Source organism: Oratosquilla oratoria, chromosome 1, assembly GCF_046742065.1.
Source record: "Oratosquilla oratoria isolate Oo_2021 chromosome 1, ASM4674206v1, whole genome shotgun sequence".
NCBI classification, from domain to species: Eukaryota; Metazoa; Arthropoda; class Malacostraca; order Stomatopoda; family Squillidae; genus Oratosquilla; species Oratosquilla oratoria.
The window spans coordinates 107,414,192-107,439,542 of record NC_134777.1 but is presented as its reverse complement, the minus strand read 5'-3'; the positions used below and the strand labels follow the sequence as shown (position 1 = coordinate 107,439,542).

Genomic DNA, 25,351 nt, shown 5'->3' with positions numbered 1-25,351 from the left:
TTCTTTGTATTTTTACATAATTGTTTCTTAGTTTGATGTATGTTTGCCATTTGCTCATTTTTTTGTCTTTTTCCATTTTTTCCATGCTTTGTCTCTTTTATCCTTAGCTTCACTACATTTTTTGTTGTACCAGTTCTTTATGTATGCTCTTTCTTGCTTTTGGTTTGGTACATATTTGTTCACACCCTCATTATAAATTTCTTTTAGTATATTCCATTTTTCTTCCATCCTTGTTTCTTCATTTAGGAAATTTTCCCAGTTTGCATTACAAAAGAATTTTTTAAGTTTCTCAAAATTCATTTTTTTGTACATTGGTCTATGTTTCTCATTTCTTCTTTGGTCTATTTGCTCTTTTAATTTGAATTCTATTAGTACATGGTCACTTTTTCCTATTGGTGTTTTGTAATCTATTCTGTCTACAATTTCAGGTTCTGACATAAGTATTAAATTCAGTCTTGAAGGTTCCTCATTGTTTCTGTATCTGGTATTTTCTTTTATCCACTGGGTCATTGTGTATTCAATGGTCATATCAAGTAGCATGCTACCCCATATGTCTTCTCCACCCTTTACTGTCATTTCTTCCCAACATATTTCTTTTGAGTTAAAATCACCCATAATTACTGTATTTCCTTTTTCTTTCAGTATATCAGTCAGTTCATACTTAGTATCTTCTAACAATTTGGCATGATCGTGTTCTGTCCAGGACTGTGTTTAGGGGGGCACATACACTACTACAATTTTTCTATTTTTCATGTGGTTGTTTTCTACTTTTATCATAATTGACTCTACAGTGTTTTTCCTTTCTGTTAACTTTGTCACATTTAAGTCTTTCCTGGTCAGAAATAATACTCCCTCTCCTTGTTTTTCCTTTCTATTCTTAATCCAGCAGTTGTATAGACCTTGTCCCACAATGTTTGGTGGTAGATTACCTTTTAATTTAGTTTCTACTATTCCCATTATGTCCAGTTTTTCTGATGCCAGGTAATCATTTAGTTCATTCAGTCCTGAGATCATTCCATCTAATTTGGTATAGGCTAATTTAAAAAATTTCTTTCTCGTCTTTTTCTGTCTGTTTTGTTTCCTTTTTCCTGATGTACCATTTTCTCAGCCTCAGGTCCACCACTTAAAAAACAAAAAAAATCTTTTCAGTCTCGGTTCTTTTTCATTTGCTTCATTTCTAAGCTCCTTTTCTTTTTCTTTTTCTTCATCACTCATTTCTTTTTTTATCCATACATTTTTGTGATTTTTACTGTTTGCTAGTCTTGCTGTTTTGGATAGTGCTTCCATTATTTGTGACCTTAGTTTTACTTTTAGTGGCCTATATTGTTTTTCTTTTGAGTATCTACCTATTCTCTATGTTTCCTCAATTTATTTATCCAAAGTTTGATCCTCCTCTTGAATCTCTTTCAGAATGTCTTCAGCAATCTCTTTTTCCTCTTTTTTCTCTCTGATACCTAGGAACATCATGCTTTTCTTTTATACCATAGATTACAATGCATCATTTTTTGTCCACTGTATCCCTAACTAAATTTTCATTCTCTTTAATCACTTGGATTACCGTTTCCTTAGCATTCTCCTTAACTTGTTGTTCCACTCTTTCTTTAAAAGATAATTTCTGATTTTCCTGTTTCACCTTCTGCTGTTTCTTTATTTCTTGGAAGTCATTTTCTTTTAACTTTTCTTCCCCTTTCTCAGTCACTGCCTGTATTTGATCCTTCATCTCTTTCTTTAATGCCTCATTCCTATTCATATCTTTATTTTTCAATCTTTTATTTTCTCCTTTTATCTTATTCAGTTGCATTTTCAATTCATCTATTTCCCTGTTATTTTCTTCATAGGCCTTTCTTATATGGCTACTTCTTTATATATACTTTTGCATTCACTTTTGAGTTCAATTATTTCATCTAACAATTCATTGATTTCTCTATTTCTTATTATATTTTTAAACCTGGTTTCTCTTTTCATGTCTATCCCTCTATACATATTGCTATTGTCTCTATTGAACCCCGAGAAGACATTTCTATCAAACCTTTCAGGCATGTTTTGTTTTTAATTACACCAAGTGGGGACTTAATTGTACTTATGTCAAAACATCTCTTTGTAGGTTCCTTTTCCCTAAATCCTTCATTTATTTCTTCCATTGTTGTCACTGATTGTGCAAAAAGAATAAATGAATAGATACAAAGACTACATTGTCAGTCACTTTAACTACAATACTCCCTGTTTTGTGTAAACAACCAGGTGGCAGTTGGTTGGTTCCAAAATCTTTCCAAAATCATTCGTCGGCAACTCGCTAAATAGCAGTTTGGAGTGTATTTTTGGGACATCCTTCTTCGATCGCTGCTCATGTGTGTGTGAGGTGTCTGGGTGAGGTCAGAAGCACTTGACTCCTATGACCACTGTCAAGTTGGACAACAATGGTGGGTCTCTTGGGAGTTGTCTGAAGATGTCGGATGTTCCCTCCTTCATCATATGCGTGCATGCACGTGTGTGCATGCTAGACATCTAAAAGTTGAATATTCCCTTCTATCATCTTGCAACAAATGCAAAAAAAAAAATTAATTAGTTAATAAATAAGTAAATTGAATAAATAAGTAGATAATGATAACTAATAAACAAACATAATTTTCTTGTATCACTTTTAATGTTGTCAGTTCCCTTTAGAATCTTAAAGACCTACAGTATATCAAATCAACCCTGAATCTATATTTTTTTCTAGGAAAAATAGATTCATATATTTTAGTCAATTTTCATATAATTTATTTCTGATATTTGGAATCAGTTTTGTAGCTTGCTGTTGTACTTTTTCCAATCTGTCAATGTCTCTAATGTGATTTGGTGACCATTTGGACTGAGCATAATCAAAATGTGGACTAACTAATGATTATGTAGCTTGTTGATAACAGATGGACTTTTAAAATCAAAGATCATGCAATCAGTCCTAAAACCTTATTTGCCTTCTCTGATGCAGAAATACACTGTTTAGATGATTTGAAATCATTACTGATAATTACTCTTGAGATCCTTTTCACCATCCATTTTTGTTAATGAATTTCCAAATAACTTGTTATTTGTCGTTATTGATAACTTATTGTTATTTTTCACCTATGTGCATAAACTTACATTTACTTGTTTTGAATTTCATTAGCCACTTTTCAGACCATTGCTATAGTTTATCTTAATCTTCTTGAATGTCTAATTGGTTTAAGTGATCATTTGCCATTCTGCACAGTTTTGTATCATCAGCAGATTTGGAGACAATAGATTTCAGTTTATGGTCTATATAATTTATAAATACTATGAATAGAAGTGGCCCAAGACTGGAACCCTGAGGAACTCCACTTGTAACATTTTTCCACCTTAAAGTTTTGCCATTTAGAACAACTCAGTTTACGATCATTTAACCAATTACTAGTCCAGCTCAATAGGCTACCACCAATGCCATGTGAAACTAATTTAGCAAGTAGTCTTTCCTGCAGGACAGTATCAAAAGCCTTCACAAAGTCCAGATATATTAAGTCTATATTGTTTCTTTTGTCATTATTTGAGATGACTGTGTTGGTGAATCTGAGTAGGTTAGTCATGTAAGAATGTTTCTGTCTAAATCCATGCTGGCTATCATTTAATAAAGTTACTTTCTAAATGGTGTTTGATAGCATCTCTGATAATAGTTTCCATCATTTTTCCTAGCTTACAGGCCTGTAGTTCATTGGCATTTTGAATATGGGGGTAATGTTAGCTAACTTCAATTCTCTTGAGACATCTCTGGATATGAATTTTTTTTTAATAATTTCTAATGGGATAACACTCTCGACTTTCATTTCCTTCAAGATTCTTGGATGCCAATCCCCTGCCCATAACCCTTTCTTTTACCTCCCATACCACCTTATCCATGTGCACATTGAACAGTCATGGTTACATGAAAGCCCTAATGCAGCTCCATTTTCACCTCAACTACTCACCCCTTCCATATCCAATCTTAATACAAGCTCTACTGTCCTCATAAAAACTTTTGACTGCCATTAACAGCTTTCCTCCAATTCCATGTATTTGTAATATCCTCCACAGTGCTTTCCTGTCTACCCTGTCATAAGACTTCTCCAAATCCATGAAGCCTCGGATAAACATCCTTACCATTTGCCAAAACTTTTTGCAAATCTACCTTACAATGAAAATTTAATCCACACACCCTCTACCTTTCCTAAACCCACACTGCACCTCTCCAATTATTCCCTCTGTTCCTCTCCTAATCCTTTCAGTTAAAACCCTCCCATATGCCTTTCCAACTACACTCAACAATTGAAAAATGTATCAATGTTTATTACATGAAAATTTCAGTATCTAATCTAACCTGATTGGACTTAAGTTGATCAGTTTAAATAAGGTTGTTTATAATTCAGAATATCCCCTAGGGGTATTGTTGATACTCCTAGATTGCAGCCATCCCTGTTACATGTATAAAGAATTGTACTATGTTGGAAATTAATTCATTTTTTATTTGTGAAGATGTCAGCAATACTTTTAATTTTTTATTTTATTTGTATATATAATTTTTAATAATAATTGTCAAATTATGAAAAGTAAATAATATTTAACCTACCAGAAAATGGAGGAATAGCCATAGGGAAGATGAAGAAGGTGTAGGAGAAGAAGATGAGGAAGAGGAAGGACATAATCAGAGAACTCAGCGTAATTGGATTCTTCTTTTCTCCCAGTGTGTTGGGTGGATTGTCTGCTGCTTCATTGCTGGTGGGTTCTCATGTTTGTATTGTTGTTTTGCATGTCTTAATCATTGCTTTGAAAGTATGACCCAATTTTTTATGGAAGTAATGAGAGAAATATTTAAAGCATTAGATGTGTTGACTTGTTATGTATTCAAGTGGGGCTTAAGTAATGAATGCAAGAGAGGGAAGTTGTTTGGAAATATGATGCTTAAGGGTTGTGTGTAGAGTTACAAAATATGACAAAACAAACGATAATAGGATTTGGTAATAGACGGAAAGAGTAAAGATAATTGTTACCTTGAGTTTTACTGACAGGAAACCACAACCCCAAAGTGGCACTATGTACTTTCCATCAATTCATCAAATAACATGTAGTTCAGCACCAACATCACAAGTATTCATGCAGGTGATACCACTAACCATCTAATGACACAGTCCGGCTTAGCTGCCTCAGCATCCCTACATGTCTCCTGCCTGATGTTGCCTCCTCCTCCTCCCTGCCTACCTACCCCAGTCAAGCATAACCCTCAATGCCCAAACTAGGTAGTTTACATGATCATAATAATATTTATTTGACAATGTTGGTGCATTTTCTATGTTTTTCAACTGGGCAGACCAATCCTATGTCGAGCACTAAATGAATGTGTAGAGAGTTTTGGGAGGAATGTAAATGTAGTGGTGTTGGGGATATCAATAATCAATGATAGAGTAAAAGATGAGCCAAGAGATGGAGTAATAGGGAAGTATGTAGTGGTAGGAACTATTGTAGAGAGATGTTAGAAATGTGTATTGAAAATTATTATATTAAACACTTGCACATGAGCCAGGATGGTGGAGGGGAAGGTATTAATAGATTATGTAGTGGTACCCAAAAGAATTTTTTTTAAGGTTCTAGATGTAAATGTATTAGAGTACAGAGCAGGAGATTGTCAGATCATTATCTGATAGGAGAAATGAGAGTAGAGGTAAAGTTCATGGTGAAGAAAAGTGAGGGAGGCAATAAAGTACTGAAGATGAATAAAAGAGACTTCATGGTGGCATATGTCCCCCACAAGACAAGAGCTAGATTTTAATTGCAGTAAGGTCAACTGGAATGAATAGGAAATAAGCAGCAAAGCAGATTCCTGGGGAAATATCATGTTAAGTATAGCAATGGAGAACACAATAACCCAGTGAGTAAAGGAAGTGACCTTAGTAATAGGAGGTGACATCCCCACAAGATTAGATCTGTTACTAACCAAAGAGCCAGATATCATCAGCTCATTGAACTACCTTTGCCCCACAGGAAGAAGTGACCATGTAACAATTGAATTTACAGCTGAAGGATGAGGAAATAGAGCCGAGGAATGAATCACACACATAAGGGAGACTCAATTTTAGGAAAGCTGATTACTTGGGATTGAAAAAAATCTTTGAAGAAGCAAACTGGGAGGAATTCATGAATACCACAGGAATAAGGAGGAAATGGGATAATTTTCTTGACATTTACAATCTAGGAGTGAACAAACATGTGCCAAAGACTAGTGGAAGGAAGAAGCAGAAACTGGACTAGTTTGATCAAAAGTGTGAGATTGCAAAAAAGACTAGGAACATGGCTTGGGGACAATGGAGGAAGAGAAAAAGTAGTAAAACAAAAGAAACTTATAAACAACCTAGAAATGACTATATAAGAATTCGCAGAGAGGAAGAAAGCAATTTTGGAAGAGGTGTAGTAGAAAAATGCAAAGATGAAAGGAAACAGGTTTATAAATGGCAAATTGTGACACAGGAAAATAATCACCAAGCAGTAGTAGAAAGGGTTTGTTGAGATGGTGTTGAGGCCTTTGAAAAGGTCTCGGCTTAGGCAGAAATAATGAAAGTTTCCACTTGATCTTCACAAAAGAGAAAGTGAGGGGGGCAAAAAACCAGGAAGTCCTCAATTCTTGAGATAATTGGATGTGACAAAAGTTTCAGGACCTGATGGTATCTCAAATTGGATACTTAAAAAATGTGGAGAACAACTAGTGGACAAGATTCACAGTCTTATTTCATGTTCATTGAAAGAAGGTGCCAATTTACTGACTGCTCTGACCCAGGGCTATGGGCAGGATGCAGGGAAGACCCATAATCTGGGAGGAGCCAAGATACGAAGGAGGGAGGGAGAGGTGGTAAATGGCAGTGGAATTATGCCTTTTGACTTTGGCTACCTCCCTTTTAAAGGGGGAAAAGCCCTTGGTATATGTATCACTGACCAGTACAATAGTGAAATTACGTGAAAGGATTGTGGAAGCTTGATGGACCAAATGTTTTAAAGAGATGAACCCTTTGACAGGCAGTTTGGCTTTAGATTTGGAAGGTCATGTGTGTCAAACCTTTTAATCATTTACTCGAGAGTGATTGATGCACTGCAAGAGAAAGAAGAGTGGGTGAACTGTGTACCTCAATCTAGAGAAGGCATTTAATAAAGTACCTCACAGTCAACTTATGTGGAAATTGGAGGACTGAGAGACAAACTAATAGAATTGATGAAAGATTTTTTTGAAGGAAAGATACATGAGGATAGTAGTAAATGATAAGATGTCAAGATAAAAGAGCAGTAATGTGTGGAGTTCCACAAGGTCTAGTGCTTGCACCAATAATGTTTCTTGTCTATTTCAATAACATGATGAAAGGAACAACAAACTGCCAACATGTTTACTGATGATGCAAAAATCATGAGAAGAGTGAAAAATGAGGAAAATGTTAGACTATTGCAAGAAGATATAGACACTATTTTTGCATGGAGCCAGGAATGGGAAATGAAGTTCAATACCAAAAAATGCAAAGCACTGGAAATGGTCAATAGTGGCAAAAGACCATCCTTAAACTATTCCTTGGAAAGTGAACCCATTACAAAAGCAAAAGAGGAATGATAAAGACAGGATTAAGCAGTATCAGCTAACTATGTCAAGCATCCTGATATTGACAGGTTGATAAATGCCAAATTCATGTGTTGACATGCCCTATATACTGTGTGTGAATGTCATCCATTGTCAGAATCATCAAATGTACTATCAGTCTATACTCAACTCCTTCCACCCTCTTACTCCTGCACAGCACACTCCTTCAAGGACTGATGATCCCCTTCCCAGCACTCTTGAGCATCTGACAAGCCGCAGCCTGGTACTTCTGGGATCACTGTCAAACCCCACCCTATCACCTCACCCCTGGATGTCAGCCTATCCCTCTTTTCTAGGTCTAATATCAATTCACCTTCACCAGTTCCCACTTCCCAGTTGTCCAGCTTATTAAGCCTGGGGGTTGTCATTGCACTGTTTCGGATATTTTTCATATCCAGGTGACCCTTTGGTTCTATTAACCTGGATATGAGAGTGATTACTGTATTAAATTATTACATTAAAATAGGATTGTGTATGTCTGCATTGATGATATGCAAACATCACATTGATATTCTAATGCCTTTCTCTTTTTGGTTCATTTTCAGCTGCATGTACATTGGTACTGTTCTTGCTGGGCTCTGGGATGCCAATGGACTATTCTTCACTATGGTTACAGATTGTATATATCACCTTGTGTGCTTCAGTATGCATTTTGCAGCCACTTGTTGTTACAGCCTATACATTATATAAGGTGGGTTCAGGCATCAATTATATTTTTCTAATTATTAATGAAAGTACATAATCTGATACATATAGTTTATGTGGAAGTTGAATAACACGAGAAAGGAGTGGACAGAATGAGTGTGCAAAGACCAATCACTCCACCTTACACTGACTTATTCACTATTTAAAGGTTTTGCATCCACTGTCATAAACACATTTGCTATCCAGTCAACACTTCAGCAGTAGTAGAAAGGGTTTGTTGAGATGGTTTTAATTTCTTTCCATATAGAGCCCACAGTCATTTGAATAAATTCCTCTGTTTTGAATAAATTCTCTAAGAGATGCTATGAGGGTGATGCTTTTCATGGCTCAGTTAACTTTACAGCTCATGGTACAACTTCCCATAGTATCATCAGCATGCAATACATTCTGTTAACACTAATGATCTATTTGCTGCACCCCCATCCTAACCCTGCACCCCTACTCTACTCTAATTTTATCAGTCATTACCTCCAAAGCAAGGTGGTTATGCATGGGAAAGAAAAATCATTATCACTTTCACTCCTATTACATGTATACCTAGGACCAATGATGGATACCTGCTTATGGTGGTCCTGCAAGATGGACAGCAGAGCTGCCCATTTTCAAAACACATCAACCCCTTTATCTCTGAAGGACTGACACTCAGTCACCAGGCCCAAGATCTCATTTTGTGAACTTCAACTGTATTTATTGTACATTTTTACACATTGAAAGCTCACAACAGGCAACTGATCCCTTCCTACTATTTTCAACTGGTGACACAGAAACAGTCCCACACTAATACAATACAGACAATAGTCCAAAGTCTCTTCCAAAATAAATCTGTGGAACTGTAGGTTTTCCACTTAGTGAAACTCGAACCAACAATTATTATCATTAATTGATTGTTGCCTCAAGGGTCACAAGGTGTATAATCGGCAGTCCTATAGTGGCTGGCATTGGTCCTTGGGTCCTCCCACAGAATTCCCTGGGAAGAAACTTTGGACTGTTGTCTGTGTTGTATAAGTGTGAAACTGTTTTTATGTCCCCAGCTGAAGGTGGTAGGGGGAGGGGAGCAGATGCCAATTGTCAGCTCCTTATATATGAAAAAGTGAAAAAATATAGTTGAAGTTGATAGGGAGAGATCTTAGGCCCAGAGGTTGACAGGTTTTGAAAATTAGCAGCTTTGCTGCCCATCTTGTAGGACCACCACATGCAAGTACCCATCATTGGTTCTTTAAAGCAAAGTTCAATGTGATGAAATATACTGTTTCCTTTGGCAGGTGTGTATGTACCGCTGGTTGGGATGTCGAGGTTGCATCAGTTCTTGTGTGTCTGTTCCTCTAGATCAAGTGGTGGCTGTATGGCATCACTATAGAGATTCCCTTCTAAGGCATCAGGACGAGGCAACCCTGACTAATTCAGAAAAATGTAAGAATTAGAAAAAAAAATATATATATATATATATATATATATGTTGTAGTATAAAGTGGAGACAGATGAGTGGAAGGTGGCAAGGAGGCACAGGAAGATGCAGGAGTAAATATTCTCTTACGTTTCGACGGATGTCTTCTCTCTGAGAAAGACATCCGTCGAAACGTAAGAAAATATTTACTCCTGCATCTTCCTGCGCCTCCTTGCCACCTTCCACTCATATATATATATATATATATATATATATATATGTATATGATATAGATATAGATATATAGATATATATAGATATAGATATACATAGATTTATGCATGAGAAATCACATGAACTCGTGATTCTAAATATGCAGAAAAACCACCAAGGAAAATAATAAATTGATGACCGAGCGCTTTCGTCTATTTAGACATCCTCAGGGTACATACAATGGTGAAACAAACATGAGTATATATACAAAGTGGGAGGCAATGGATGGGAACAGGAAAAGGTTGTGAGGGAGTCTCTTATGATTAAGCCATTAACCCATCACATACGCAGCAGTGGACATTTGGGCCACCACTTTTTTAACAATAAAATGATCAAGTTTGTACATTCCTTGACTTAAATTTAAGTTGGTGACAAATGTATCCTTAATCAGACTGGCACCCTTCCAATTAATGCAATGATTAAAATCCCTTAAATGAACAAATAATGCATTAAGCATTTGACCACTCCTGATGCTATACTGATGTTGTTCTAACCTTACTTTTAATTCTTTTCCAGTCTGACCTATATAGCATTTGTCACAATTTTTACATGTAATTGAATATATACGTCCTTCTTCCTTATCAGGAAAGTTTTTAATTAAAAGGCTTCAATTTAAATTGTATTGCAGTCCTTAAATGCTACTTGAATGTTGAAAGTCTTAGGAATATGAGGCAGTTTGATGAAATTCTCATGAAAAGGAAGAACAAGTAAAATTTTTACATTAAAGGTTTTACTGGAATTTTCTTCATAGAAACATCTTTTTGCCATTTTACAAGAATAATCTATGAGGTGCTTAGGATATTTTAATTTTGAAGCTGTGTCCTATATTCTTAAGAATTCATCATCCAAAAACTCCAGACTACAAATTCTATGCACTCTAAGGAACATTGATGATAACATTGACATTTTTGTCCTGTAATGATGAGACAAATAAAAATGTACATATGAAAGGACATTGGTGGGTTTTCTGTAGATATCAAATTTGAAAGACCTTTCATTTCTGTAAATCACTACATCAAGGAAAGGTAAATGATTGCTTTCTTCTATTTCCATGGTGAATTTGATAGAAGGGACCAAAGCATTAATCTTAGATAAGAACTAAGTAGGATCATCATTGTCAGGGCAAATACATATGATATCATCAATGTATCTACAGTGAGTCCTCCTTATATGGTAATTCTTTATCCGGTAAATTCACAGTTACGGTATTTGGTAATTACTACCCTCGATTCTATTTACGGTAAGAAAAATTCACAGATATGGTATCCACTAGATATTTTGAAGAGGAAAGAGCAGGGAAAAAGTATGTCTGCCATATTCTATTATTACATGTTATAATGGGTTCGGTATATGGTAATTTCAATTTGCGGTAAGGTTTTCAGGAATGCATATGTACTGTATAATTAGGACTTACTGTATAACCTTGTGAAACCTATTACTTGTTTCATAGGATCTGCCAGTTATAAATTGTCTAAGTGGCTTTGTCCATCTTAGTCATCTTGTCGGTTCCATCTCAAGTAGCCACATTAAGAACAATGTAGACTTAGTTAATAAGCTTTACAACCTAAATTTAGATTACGATTTTAAATTAATTAGCTATGATGTTACTTCGTTATTTACTCGTGTCCCTGTTTCTGATTTATTGATGTTCCTTGAAGAAGAACTGAAGAAACATGAGTTGCCACTACCTACCACCATTATCACTGATTTAATTATATGGGGTTGTGTAGATCAGATATTTGTGGTAAGAGAAATATTTGAGAAAGCTATAGGAAAAGGTAAGGATTTTTGGGGGGCTTTTATGGATCTGGAAAAGGCTTATGACAGGGTAGACAGGAAGATATATGGGATAGGAAGAAAGTTGTTAAGAGCAGTCAGGAGTTTTTATGAGAGTAGCTTGTGTTAGGATTAGAAATGGAGAGAGTGAGTGGTTATGTTGCCCTGACTGTTCAATCTATACATGGATGGGTTGGTGCGAGAGGTGAATGCAAGGGTAGTGTGGCAGGGATTGGAGATGGTTAAAGAAAATGGAGAAAAGTGGGAGATAAGCCAGTTGTTGTTTGCTGACAACACTGCACTTGTAGCAGGTTCAGAGGAGGGATTGAGGAAGTTAGTAATGGAGCTTGGGAAGGTGTGTGAAAGAAGGAAGTTGGAGATAAATGTGGGTGATGAGATGTACAAGGGGAGAGAGTGGCAGCAGGCTGGAATTGAGTATTAACCCCTTCCATACGGTGCCGCACATGTAGGCGTCATGGACTTAGATCTTGGTGGCAGCAGCCAATGCCAGCCGTACGACGTGTCGTAATAATACTCGCATCATAAAATATAGTCACCGCTTATATCGGTCGTTCTCTCTTCACCCGTGAATTTTGATAACCATAGAAAATGCGATTACAAAAGAATTAGAAAGAATGTCATTATGGAGGGGCGACTACAATAAATATAATCAAGACGCCGATATGGCAGCCTCGCGAATACACTCGCTCCCCATGACGCCTACGTGTGCGGCACCGTATGGAAGGGGTTAAGGGAGAGAGACTGGAGGAAGTGGATAGTTTTAGATACTTGGGTGCGAATGTGGCAGGAAAGGGAGTGGAGGTGGAGGTAGAATGTAGATTGAGAGAAGCGAGTAAATGCCTTGGGGGATTAAAAAATGTAATGAGAAATAGACATTTGGGAATGGATGCTAAGAGGAGATTGTATGGAGTGATTGTGCTGACAGCACTGTATGGGGCAGAAAGAGCATAAGAGAGGAATAGAGGAGTTTGAATGTGTTTGAGATGAAATGCCTGAGAAGTATGATAGGGGTTACTAGGCTAGGTAGAGTGAGAAATGAGGAAGTGAGGAGAACAGGGGTTGAAAGGGAGTTGGGAGATAGGGTTGATGAAAGAGTATTAGGATGGTTTGGTCACATGGAAAGAATGAGTGAAGAAAGACTAGTAAAAGAGGTGTGGAAGGCAGATGTGGAAGGAGTGAACATGAGGGGGCATCCTAGGATGAGATGGATGGATGGGGTAAAAGGGTCATTGGGAAAGAGGGCAATGTCTGTTGAGGAAGGATGGGAGAGGACAGAATATAGGGGTGAATGGAGAAGGGTTGTGTATGGATGATGCTGCGATGCATGAGGGGGAGTGGATGTGAGGGAGTATGTATGAGAAATAGATTGACGCAGCCAGAAGGGATTTCTCCCCACCTTCTCCTTTTCTGCATGAGGGGACGTAGAGGGAGATTGCCGTATTAATGAAGCAGCCTTGCTGTGGATGTGCTGTGTCTTGCAACATTGCTCCTGACCCAGGGCAGTGGACAAGATGCAGGGATGACCATCATCCAGGAGGTACCAAGATAAGAGGGAGGGAAAAGGGTAGAAGGGAGTGGAGTATGTAGGGGATGGAATGGGTGGGAGTGGTTTCTATGCCTTGTCTTTTGGCTACCTCCCGTGTAAGGGGGAAAAAAGCCTTTGGTATGTGTATGTATTGTTTATTCAGATTTTGTGTTTCTTGGGAAATATTTCCAGCAAAATTTGGTATGGCTATGGGCAACCCACTTTCTCTAGTTCTCAGCAATTTTTACATGGAATTTTTTAAAACTAAGTTATTACCTAAAATTCTCCCCCATAATGTTACATGGTATAGGTACATTGATGATATCATATGTAGTTGGCAAAAAGATCTTTCTATGAGGAAAGTGCCAGTAAAACCTTTAATGTAAAAAATTTACTTGTCAAACTATCTCATATTCTTAAGACTTTCAACATTCAAGTAGCATTTAAGAACTCCAACACAGTTAGAAGCCTTTTAATTAAGAAAGATGTACTGTATATACTCGCGTATAGGTCGCACCAGTGGATAGGTCACACCGCTAGTTTGTGGTTATCAAAGTGGTTATTTGTGGTTGACCTGTGGATAGGTCACACTATATCTGGTGATTTATAAGACCCATGCAAACATAAAAATTATCAGATATTTACCTTTATTTCACAAAATTTTAATATCAGAACACATGTAGATTGTCTGACTGTCATGCGTGTGAATAATGCAAACTTACATAAACAACGGTTGCATTTCTAAAACTATAATCGTAAACAAATGCACTTGCGTAAAAAATGTTGTAGTCAACTTGACCAAAAAAAAATCAATAGAGTTTAGCTGTCAACTGGATACTACAACAGTATAGAAGAAAATTTCATTAAGCTGATCTTTCTGCTTTCTCCATCCTCTCACTACCTTTTCTGAAACCCCAAACTCCCTTTCTACAGATGTTTCCATGTTCTGCATAATCCACCACTTTCAGCTTAAAAGCTACTTCATAGCTCTTTTTCTTACCAGTACTCATGATTAGGGTTTGCAGTTATCAGGCCTAAAACTCCATGTGATCTACTGTAGATCGAACAGTACGGTAGGCCTAATGGAAGTTTATGAAAATGATAATTTTTTATTACAAAAATCATGAGTTTATTCAAGTTACGTTACGGGATGTTATATTACGTTATGAAAACAGAAATTCCGCACATACAGAAATGCAGCCACAAGTGAAACAGGTGATGTACAGTAACGTATGGTAAACAAAGGGTCAAGGTCGTATTGCTTATAAACACTATAAAACATATGAAAGATTTAGAAAAGAGAATATTATATGATTTTCTAGCAGCAATAGTTCAGTTTAAAGCAGCGAGTCAGTAGGAACCTTTGACATATATATTTTATGCATACAAAAGGCTTGGAAACTTTCCGATGTATATTGTGCAAATACCACTGAAATTCCGTGTCATTGTAACATTGAAATCACCAATTGTTGTGACTTTGGTGATAGAGTAGTACTGTCTCTCATTAATGCCAAGTGGATAGGTTGCACCCCTGATTTTGGCGAAATATTTAGTTAAAAAAGTGCGACCTATACACGAGTATATACGGTATATATTCAATTCCATGTAAAAATTGTGACAAATGCTATATAGCATCAGGAGTTGTCAAATGCTTAACACATTGTTTTAATCATTGCATTAATAGGGAAGGTGCCAAAGAAATTGTTAGAAATAAGTCATATTTGACTAGAAATATTATAGAATCCTGTCTGATTAAAGATACATTTGTCAACAACTTAAATTTAAGTCAAGGAATGTATAAACTTGATAATTTTATTGTTAAAAAAGTGGTGGCCGAAATGTCCACTGCCGCGAACAGTATGGGTTAACCACGAGAGACTCCCTCACAACCTTTTCCCATTCCCATCCACCGCCTCCCACTTTATTTCACCATTGTATGTACTAAAATAGCCAAAGCACTTGGTCATCAATTTATTATTTCATTTGGTGTTTTTTCTGCATGTATATTGTGGAAGCCAAAATAAGAGTACAATATGTGAAGATGGAATGGGTGGGAGTGGATTTTATGCCTTTGTTTTTTGGCTTCTTCCCTTGTAAGGGTGAAAAAGTCTTTGGTATATATGTGTGCGTGTGTATATATATATATATATATATATATATATATATATATATATAATATATATATATATATGTATATGGATCTCTATATATGTATATGTATATATATATATATATATATATATATATATATATAATGTGCGTATTTACCTATTTACCTAGTTGTATTATACAGGAAGGGGAGCTATGCTTGTAGTGACCCATCTTTGTATTGGCATCTAGTTTGTTGTTAAATTCTTGTTTGGTGTTTGCACACACTATTGTTTCATCTAATTTGTTCCAGACATCCACCACTCTAGATGTGGAAAACTATATATATATATATATATATATTTTTCAGATCTCTTCTATAACTATCCTTTTTGAGTTTCTTTTCATGTCCTCTTGTTTTTCTTTTATCCCACTTTAATAAGTCTTCTCTGTCAAGGACTTCCATGCCTTTCATGATTCTGTAAATGGCCAGTAGATCTCTTTCTCTTCTTTGTTCCTGGGTTGGTAGTTCCAGTTTAGACAATCTTTGTTCATATGTCAATTTTAAAAGTGTTGGGGCCATTTTTGTCATTGCTCTTTGGATTCTTTCTAATTTCTTTATATTCTTTTTTGTACTGAGTGGCCATAGTGTTGCAGCATACTCCAATCTTGGTCTTATCAGTGTGAATAATATTTTCTTTACCATTACTTCATCCAAGTAATTAAAAGCCACCTTTGTTGTTCTTAGTAAATTGTAGGTTTTCTGACTATTTTGTCTGGGGACATCTTTGGTGATAATTACTCCAAGGTCCTTTTTGGAGGTAACTTTCTTTATATTGTCCTGATATTCTTTTTTCACTTTTTCCAAACTCTATTATACTACATTTCTTAATGTTGAAGTTCACTTCCCACATTTGGCTCCATTCCCAGACTTTGTCCAAGTCTCTCTGTTGTGATTCACAATTTTTTTTTTTTGAAAGGGGCTTTACAAAAGAGAGGAATGTCTGTGGAGGAAGGACAGGAGAGGACAGAAGATAGGGGTGAATGGAGAAGGGTTGTGTATGGATGATGCTGTGATGCATGAGGGGGAGTGGGTGGGGGATGGGGGGTGAGGAAGTATGTATGAAAAAAAATTTGACACAGCCCGAAGGGATTTCTCCTCGTCTTCTCCTTTTCTGCATGAGGGGATGGAGAGGGGGGGGTCGCCGAATTTATGAAGCGGCCTTGCTGTGGATGTGCTGTGTCTTGCCACTGCTTCCGACCCAGGGTAGTGGACAGGATGCAGGGATGATCCATCATCCAGGAGGTGCCAAGATGGGAGGGAGGGTGGAGGGGAGTGGAATATATGGGAAATGAAATGGGTGGGAGTGATTTCTATGCCTTTTTCTTTTTGGCTACCCCCCGTGTAAGGGGGAAAAAGCCTTTGGTATATGTATGTATGTCTTTTTCTATACTTTCTTTAATAGTTTTGTGTTGTCTGCAAAAAGTTCATATAACATTCTACACCTTCATCCATGTCATATATATAGCAAACATTATCAGACCTAATACAGAACCTTGTGGGACTCCACTTATTATTTCTTCCCTGGTTGAGTTTTTATCTCTAAGTACCACCCTCATTTTTCTCCCATGCAAGGAATTTTTCATCTACAGTATTTCAATAATTTTCCTATTACACCTGTTGTTTCAAGTTTTCTTAGTAGCTTTTTGTATGGTGCTTTATTATCAAACTCCTTTTGTAAATCCAGGAAAGCACAATCAGCCCATCCATCCCTCTCTTGCATTATATCTATTAAGGGACTGTGGGAAGTGCTTATAGGTGAACGTGTCATAAAAGTTGTTCAATTTCTTTGGTGAACTTATGTATACTTACTCTATCGGAAAGAGTATTATTGCATACTAAATTGTTTTAGTAACATGTATATATTACGTGTAGTTAATTTTTTTCTTTCTTTTTTTTATGATAGTATCTGTAATCATTGAAGTATCCACAGGCATAGGTAATCAGCCTACTATGTAGGAAATGAAAGATTAGAGTCTTGGAAACAACTTCATTGAGTTAGATTTTTTCCTACTCTCTTTTATTCTTTTTTATGATTTTTTTATTTTGAATAGTAGAAACTTCAGTGAAAATCTGCTATGATAAATTAAACAAAAAAATTAAGTTACAGTTTCCTTTGTTTTTTCCTGATCAAATTAAAGAATTACTCTTTCTCTTTACAAATTCGAAAGAATGAATGAAATCGGACAAAAAGAAACAGAGATATGGCTATTTAAATATAAAAAACATAAACTTTTCAGGAGAGGCATTTAAAGTTTAAAGGAGCGCACCGGCATTTAAAATCCTCCGGCCGCGTACTCACTCGTGACATTGTCTATTTTTTTACGTTTCCATTTAAAACTTTAAACAAAACTGAACTGGCTATCGAAAATTTGACTTCATTTCAATATACAGAATGTTTTTTCATGCAATGGGGTTGCCAGATGTCGCCAATAATTTATCTATTTCATTTTATATATAAGAACAGAAACGGAATTGAGCTGTAATATTTGGTCGAAGTGTTACAGCCATCATAGAGAATCTTTTGAATACCTGTTGGTAGAATAAAAGATAATACGATCGCATGCATGACTGGTAGGCTAACAGATACGCGACAGGGCGACATCCTTTCTCCTTTAGCTTTGAAGAGATACTGAGATCCTTGTGGTGATTGACGATTAGTGTAGGGCAAGTTGCCAGATATCTCCATATATATTAATTATAGTAAACAAAACAGAACTGGGTATCAAAATTTTGACTTTATTTCAATATACAGAATGTTTTTTCATGCAATGGGGTTGCCAGAGGTTGCCAAAAATTTATCTATTTTATTTTATATATAAGAAAAGAAACGGAATTGAGCTGTAATATTTGGCTAAAGTGTTACCACCATCATAGAGAATCTTTTGAAATGTTTACCTAAAATTCGTTGATTTTCCAGAATTTTTCGTGTTTTCGCGCCCTACAGTCCCTTAACCTTGAATAAAAACAAATCAAGTTTGAGGCACATGATATTCCTTGTCAAAAACTGAATTGTTTTGGATTCAATATAATGTTTTCTTCCAGATGTTTAGTCCATCCACTTTTGATGACTTTTTCACATATTTCAGCTATTGTGCTTGTAAGGGTCTTCCTTATCTCCCCCTTTATATATTGGCACAATATTGATATTTTTCCAGTTTTGCAGTACCTTTCCTTCTTAGAGTGAGCAATCTATTATCTTTATTTTTTGTACTATACATTCTTTTAGTATCCAGTTTGCAATTCTGTCTGGTCCATGTGATTTTCTGACATCAAGGTTTATTATTTGGTCCCCTATTTCTTTCTGTGTCACAATTATTTCTTTCATTGAGGGGGTCCTTCATCCCAGTTGTATTTACCTAGATGTATTTTACAGGACGAAAGCTATGCTCATAGTGACACGCTTTTGTATCTCTCCGCATCCAGTTTGTTCTTAATATCTTGTATAGTTTTGGCACTCATTGTTTCCCTGTTTAGTTTGTTCCAGATATCAATCACTTTGTGTGGGAAGCTATTCTTTTTCATTTGTGAATACAGATTTGAAATGTTTGTTCATAATTTCAGCCATTTCTTTATCTATATATTCCATATTCCCTTGATGTAGTTTCACTATTTATTTTTTAATTTGCCATTTACATATCTGTAGAATAATTTAGGTTGATCCTTACATTTGTGTATTATGTCTTTTTCATATTTTCTTTTTTCTTCCCTCCATATTTTTACATATCTATTTCTTAGTTTGATATATATGTGCCACATGCCTTTTTTATTTTTATTTATTATTCTTTTTTCCATCTTTTCCAAGCTGCGCCTCTTCTGTCTTTTGCCTCACTACATTTTTTATTGTACCAGCACTTAATGTACACCTTTTCCTGTTTTTGTTTTGGTACATATTTATCCACTCCTTCATTATAGATTTCTTTTAATATTGTCCATTTCTCTTCCACCTGTGTTTCTTCATTAAAGAAAGTTTCCCAACTCACTTTTTGAAAGAATTTTCTGAGTTTCCCAAAATTCGTTTTGTCATACTTTTCCTTTTTCAGCATTTCTCATTTCTTCCCAAATTAATTTAATCTTTTAGTTTGAGCTTAATTAATATGATGTTACTCTTCCCAATTGGTGTCTTGTATTCCATTGTATCCACAATTTCAGGCTTTGACATATGTAAATATTAAGTCTTAGTCTTGACGGTTCTTCATTATATCTATTTTTGGTATTCTCTTTTATCCATTGAGTCATTGTGTATTCAATGGTCATGTTCAGTAGTATATTTCCCCAAAGGTCCTCTCCAGCTTTCACTGTCATCTCCCAACATATTTCTCTAGAGTTAGATTCACTCATAATTACAAAGTTTCCTCCTTTCAGTATTTCATGTAATGCATGCCTTGTCTTCCAACATTTTGGAATGGTCACTCTCTGTCCAAGAATATGTTTTTGGGGGCACATATATCACTACAAATTTTCTACTTTTCTTGTCACTATTTTCAACTTTCATCATAATCAATTCCACATTATTATTTCCTTGTTATCTTTGTCACATTGAAGCCTTTCTTAGTCAAAAACATAACACCACCCTGTTTATCCTCTCTATTTTTAATCCAGTGATTATAAACCTTGTCCAACAGTATTTGGTGGTAGTGGACCTTTTAACTTAGTCTCCAGAATTCCCATTATATCTGGTCTTTTGCCAGATAATCATTTAATTCATTTAATCCTGAAATCATGCCATCTATGTTGGTATAAGTTACTTTTAATTTTTTTTCCTTGTTCTTCCCATTTTGTTACCTTTTTTTTCTGTTCTCTCTTTTTTTCTCACTAGCTTAATTTTTGAGTGCCGTTTCTGTCTCTTTTTCCTTGTTGAGGATGAACCGCGGACAGGGTTCGAAACGTCGGTAATAAATTCTGTTACTCTGAGTCTGATATATATATATATATATATATATATATATATATATATATATATATATATATATATATATATATATATATGAAATGAGATCTACTGTTAAAATTTTTAAAATCTCAGTAGGAAAATTAACCAGTGTCAAAATGCTGTCATGTTTAACACAGTGAGTATATATATAAATATATATATATATATATATATATATATATATATATGTATATATATATATATATTTAGTAGAATGCATTTATTAGTCTCTTAAACTGTACATGCACACAAAAAATTATGCTTTCATTTCATATGCAAATGGTTATTTAATATTACATATACTCATATTTTGAACTGGTAGAAATATTTATGTGAATCTGAATCTAATATTTGTTATAATAATTTCATTACAGTATTAGAGGAGCGTAGCAGGATGAGGGAACTTCGTTACGCTCACCCACCACGAGAAGACTACCTCCTGAAATGTAGAGATAGTGAAATACGTCACAAACAAGTCTATTCTCTACTGACCAACACAGCAGCTCATATCTTTCTTCTTCTCCTTCTGGTCTTGATTGCCTGTAATAGTCAAGTAAATACCCGATTTCATCTCAATCAAAGCTTGAAAAATGCACTAATTAATGGATCCTGCCTTGATTCTACACGATATAAGGAAGTTTGTACCAGTACCTCTACTGGTCACTTTTGTGTTTGGGAGCAAGCAGAGGACTATGTTCACTTTATGGACATCCAAACAAAAGAGGATTGGTGGCATTGGGTGTATTCAGAACTCATTGCCCATACCTTTAATAAGCACCCCAACTATGCAAGTCCACACTTTACATTCTGTGATACAAATAGCATCATTCTTGGTATGCCACGCATTCGTAAATATGATGTAGTTGGCTCCAGATGTGAAGACTTGTCAGTAACAGAGGCCTTCAACACAACTACTTGCTACAAAGAATATAAAGATGAGGTTTCCCATATTTTTAGCTTCTTGGCTGACCTGGGTAACCGTACATACACATGGGATGCTCACTACCTGGCAGTGTTAAAAGGCAGACATGGGCAATATAGTTACACTGACCAAGTACAAACACTTCCTGACAAAATATGGTATGCTGTGTTCCTTCTTATGTATCTGGATATGACGAACTGGGTTAATGAAAGTACAACTCGTGCCCTCCTTACAGAGTTTACTCTGTATCACCCACAAACAAAACTCTACTCCAGTATCCACTTTCTTGCAGAATTTCCCTCACTTTCTGGTAGCCAGGTATGTGTTTTATCATTTGATGTAGACTTCATTTTATATATATATTTATATGCACACACATATATATGTAATATATATTTATAAGGTTTGAAGTAGTGGGATATTGTACTATATTTAATATACATTTATTTTATTAACCCTTCACATGAGACCTGGTGCTTGCAGGTGACAACCTTTGTCCATTCAACACATTTAGAACGATATCCTGATGCCCCAGGGCTGCTCATGGTTGGAGAAGCTCTTCTATTGGCTATGGCCATGCACTACTTCTATACTTCTTGCATATTTTTGTTCAAGTGTAGACTCAGGTTAGTTTAATGTTGTTTGTATGTGGGTTGTATAAGTGTGCATAGGTGTATATTCATTCGAGAGTTCTTATTAGGATGAATGTATAAACTATCTTGGCTAAAGACAGCTTATATAATCAATGGTTTTAATGCATACAAGATCATGTTTAATTTCTGCATATGTAATCAATTAGTCATTCCCTCAAGGTCTTACTAGAAGCCCGAGGCAACCAGCAGTGGGCCATGAGAACCCTTTTAGATCTATTAAGTGTATTGTACTGATGTCTGTCGTGTCACCTGTGCTGTGTAATTACTCATAATTACATCGAATTGGGTCACATCAGGTCACATTATCACAAACAGGTGTGTGCTCAGGTTGCAGCACATCCTTTCTGATGCCATGTGGTCAATTGTACCATGGTTCACTCATTACTCTCCCCTTAAAATTGCCTTGGCTTCAAAAGACATTCCACATGCAATGGGCTGGCCAAGGGTCACCTTTGCTTTAGATGTGTTAGTTTGTCCCAGATGGCTCAGTGAGTGGTGAGTGTAGATGTCTAATGTTGATGGTAGTGGCCATGGTTGGCTGTTATGCATTTTACACTGGCATTGATGTTTGTCATTTTTGGGAACAATAATCAGAGGCCCATCTCCTCTGTGAGACATGTTGAAGTTGCCCCAGATGGCTAAGTGAGTAGTGGACATAGGTATTTCTAGCATTGGTGGTAGCAGCCGTGGTTGGCTGCAGTGCACATTTGGAGGGGCATCAAGGTGGGTAATGTTGTGCAGATGAGACAGCTGATGGCAATGTTGGCCAGTAACTTGTAATTAGTGGGAAAGTTAGCACTGAGGAGAGGTATTCTGACATCTGCCAGGAGGAAGCTCCAGGAATTGAGGCAACTCCTGAAAGTGAGGTGCAGGTGTTTGCACCTCTGAGTGACAGTTGTGATGCTGATGTCCTTGGTGGCCCAGCATAATGCTGTGAATGTAGGAGAGATGGAACTGCAAGTGCTGGTGTCAATGAGGAAACAACATTTTGAGGAGCCACATCTGTTGGAATTTGCTGATGATCTTGCTGGTTCCATTGGCCTTAGATGATAGGTGGGGAATAAACAGCATCTTGAGGTATACTGTAAATCCCCAGTAGCTGTTGGGAGAATTGGAGTGGTAGGGGTGGCAGCAATGGGAGATGGGTTCATGGTCTGGGTCAGGGGTCACCAATGTAGTGTGTGTGTGTTGGGGGGGGGGGCTACAGTGAGAAGGAAAGAGGTAATTGAGTTCATCCTATATTGATGAGGTTAGAACTGGATTGATTTTATGTGTGGCCAAAGCCATGTATATACATATATATATATATATATATATATATATATATATATATATATATATTCATTGTATATATGGGCAGGAGATTATCTCTCAAGCATGTTTGGTTAAATTTAATGGCAAGATTATTATTGCAGAGTATTTTATCTGCCTTTTCTCTTTCTCTGAGAACCTTTTCCTTTCCACGGGATGTTGTCTTACCAGGTCACCATTTGACATTGTCTTGACATTTACTTTGGGCAGGGCTTAACCACAGTTAAAAAAAGCAATGCCCAAATTAACTTAAAAAACAAGGTCAAATGTTTAAATTATAAGACAACTTCCCGTGGAAGGGAAAAAGGTTCTCAGAGAAAGAGAAAAGGCAGATAAAACACTCTGCAATAATAATCTTGCCATTAATCTTGCCATTAAATGACAAGTCTCCCCTGCATCTTACCCATTGCCCTGGGTCAGAAGCAGTGCAGCAAGACACAGTACATCCACCTATAACAACCATACCACACAAAATATCCACACAAACATATTCACACTGAGATGACTAATGAAGCCCTTCAAGAAAGACCATCTAACTCAATACTCCAACAACAACCCCCAGATGTAATTACCACAGAAAAAGCCCTCCTACAATAGATAAGAATCACAATGGCATGACTGTGCTCAGGACACCATCCATTATTAAGAAAAGGCCAACACAGAATAGGTCTGGCCACAGATTCAAACTGCCCCAGATGCAACCACAACACAGAAGACACAAAGCCCCACACTTACAATACCTGGACAACACAATATCTCCTCTTTAAGTGATTTATAGTCCTGCCCAGAGGCTGTTGTCAGTTTCCTGGAGGGTGCAGGTCTTCTGTTCGAGACCAGGGCCAACAGATTGATTGAGAAATGTTCTATTTCAAATTGTTTAAGTTCTCTTTGTCTTCTGAGTATTTCTGCTAGTTTGCTTTTTGGTAGTTTAAAAAAGTCCTTTCAATTATGGGTTGCAGTTTCTCATCCAGTTCTGTGGCAGTCTTAATTTGGAGGTGATCAGAAGGCGAAAAGAATAAGAGAAAATTAAAAAGAGGAGAGAGAAAAGAGACAGTGGTGAAAATTATGGTTATGGTCTCCTGTTGTTGTTGATGATATTCTTATTAACCTCTTCAATACAAGTCTAATTCTTGCAGGCAACATCAGTTGCCTTATGTATGATGATTTGATGATACGCCACAATTCTTGCATTATAAAATATAAAGTTACAGCTATATTACTCTTTCTCTTTCACTGAATATCAATAACCATATAAAATATGATCAGACCAGTTCATAGAATATGTGGATCACTCATGTAGAACTACAAAATAAATATAGTCAAGATGCCAATGCTAGGATCCTCATATATCCACTTGCACCTCATGACACCTACACAGGCATCATCGTATGGAAGGGTTAATGTTGTTCTCATTTATGATAATATTTTCTTTTATAGTGTTTTCAATATTGTTCTTGCTGATGTTTATGTTGATATTGTTCATGCTGCTGATGATGGTGGTGGTGCTGTGGGTGTTGGTGGGGATGGCCATAACAGAGTCAGGGTTGTGTAATCTGTGAATGAGGGAATTGTTATTTGTGGTGTCAGTTTTGTTTCTTGTATGAGTGCAATGTGTATGTCATGTTCATGTAGGAAGTGGAATGGTTCTGTGTGTTTGTTAGTGTGTTTATGATTCTCTGTAAAATGTCTGGGGTGTGTTTGTTTTGTTGTGTTTGTGGATCTAAGGGTTATTTTGTTATAGTCCCAGTTTTTTGTTTGTTAATGTTGTGTATTTTCAATTAAACATTTGTGGCTTGTGTTACATTTGATGGATGTGTTTGTAAATTATGAGCAGATGGGGCAAATGTAGGGGCCTAGGTTGGTTTCTATGTAAATAGCTAATAGGAGAAAAGAGAGGGCAGGGACCAGTTTAGTCCTTGTGTGAAAAAATAGAGATGTAAGGGAGAGATAGTGTTGGAAGTAGTGTGTGAGAGTATAAGAAGTGATTCTCTGGTCCAATCTGGAGACCAGGTGCTGACTCTTTAAAGCCACACCTCTTACATGAACATGACATACAC

At 36.3% G+C, this 25,351-nt stretch overlaps 1 protein-coding gene across 4 annotated transcripts in view; it reads left to right on the top strand.

Annotated features, from left to right (window-relative positions):
• Window positions 1–25,351, top strand: part of LOC143024761 (uncharacterized) — a 271,674-nt gene that overhangs the window by 233,232 nt on the left and 13,091 nt on the right. For 2 of the 4 annotated variants that reach the window (XR_012966299.1, XM_076183888.1), the window contains exons 17-21: window positions 4,604–4,749; window positions 8,188–8,333; window positions 9,610–9,757; window positions 20,783–21,648; window positions 21,814–21,956. Coding sequence is in view for 3 of the 4 variants with exons in the window: in XM_076183888.1 (XP_076040003.1) it covers window positions 4,604–4,749; window positions 8,188–8,333; window positions 9,610–9,757; window positions 20,783–21,648; window positions 21,814–21,956 (1,449 nt within the window). In the remaining variant the exon portion in view is untranslated. Of the gene's footprint in view, window positions 1–4,603; window positions 4,750–8,187; window positions 8,334–9,609; window positions 9,758–20,782; window positions 21,649–21,813; window positions 21,957–25,351 lie in introns of those variants that run through there. The other 2 variants (XM_076183902.1, XM_076183911.1) reach the window with 2 other exon arrangements.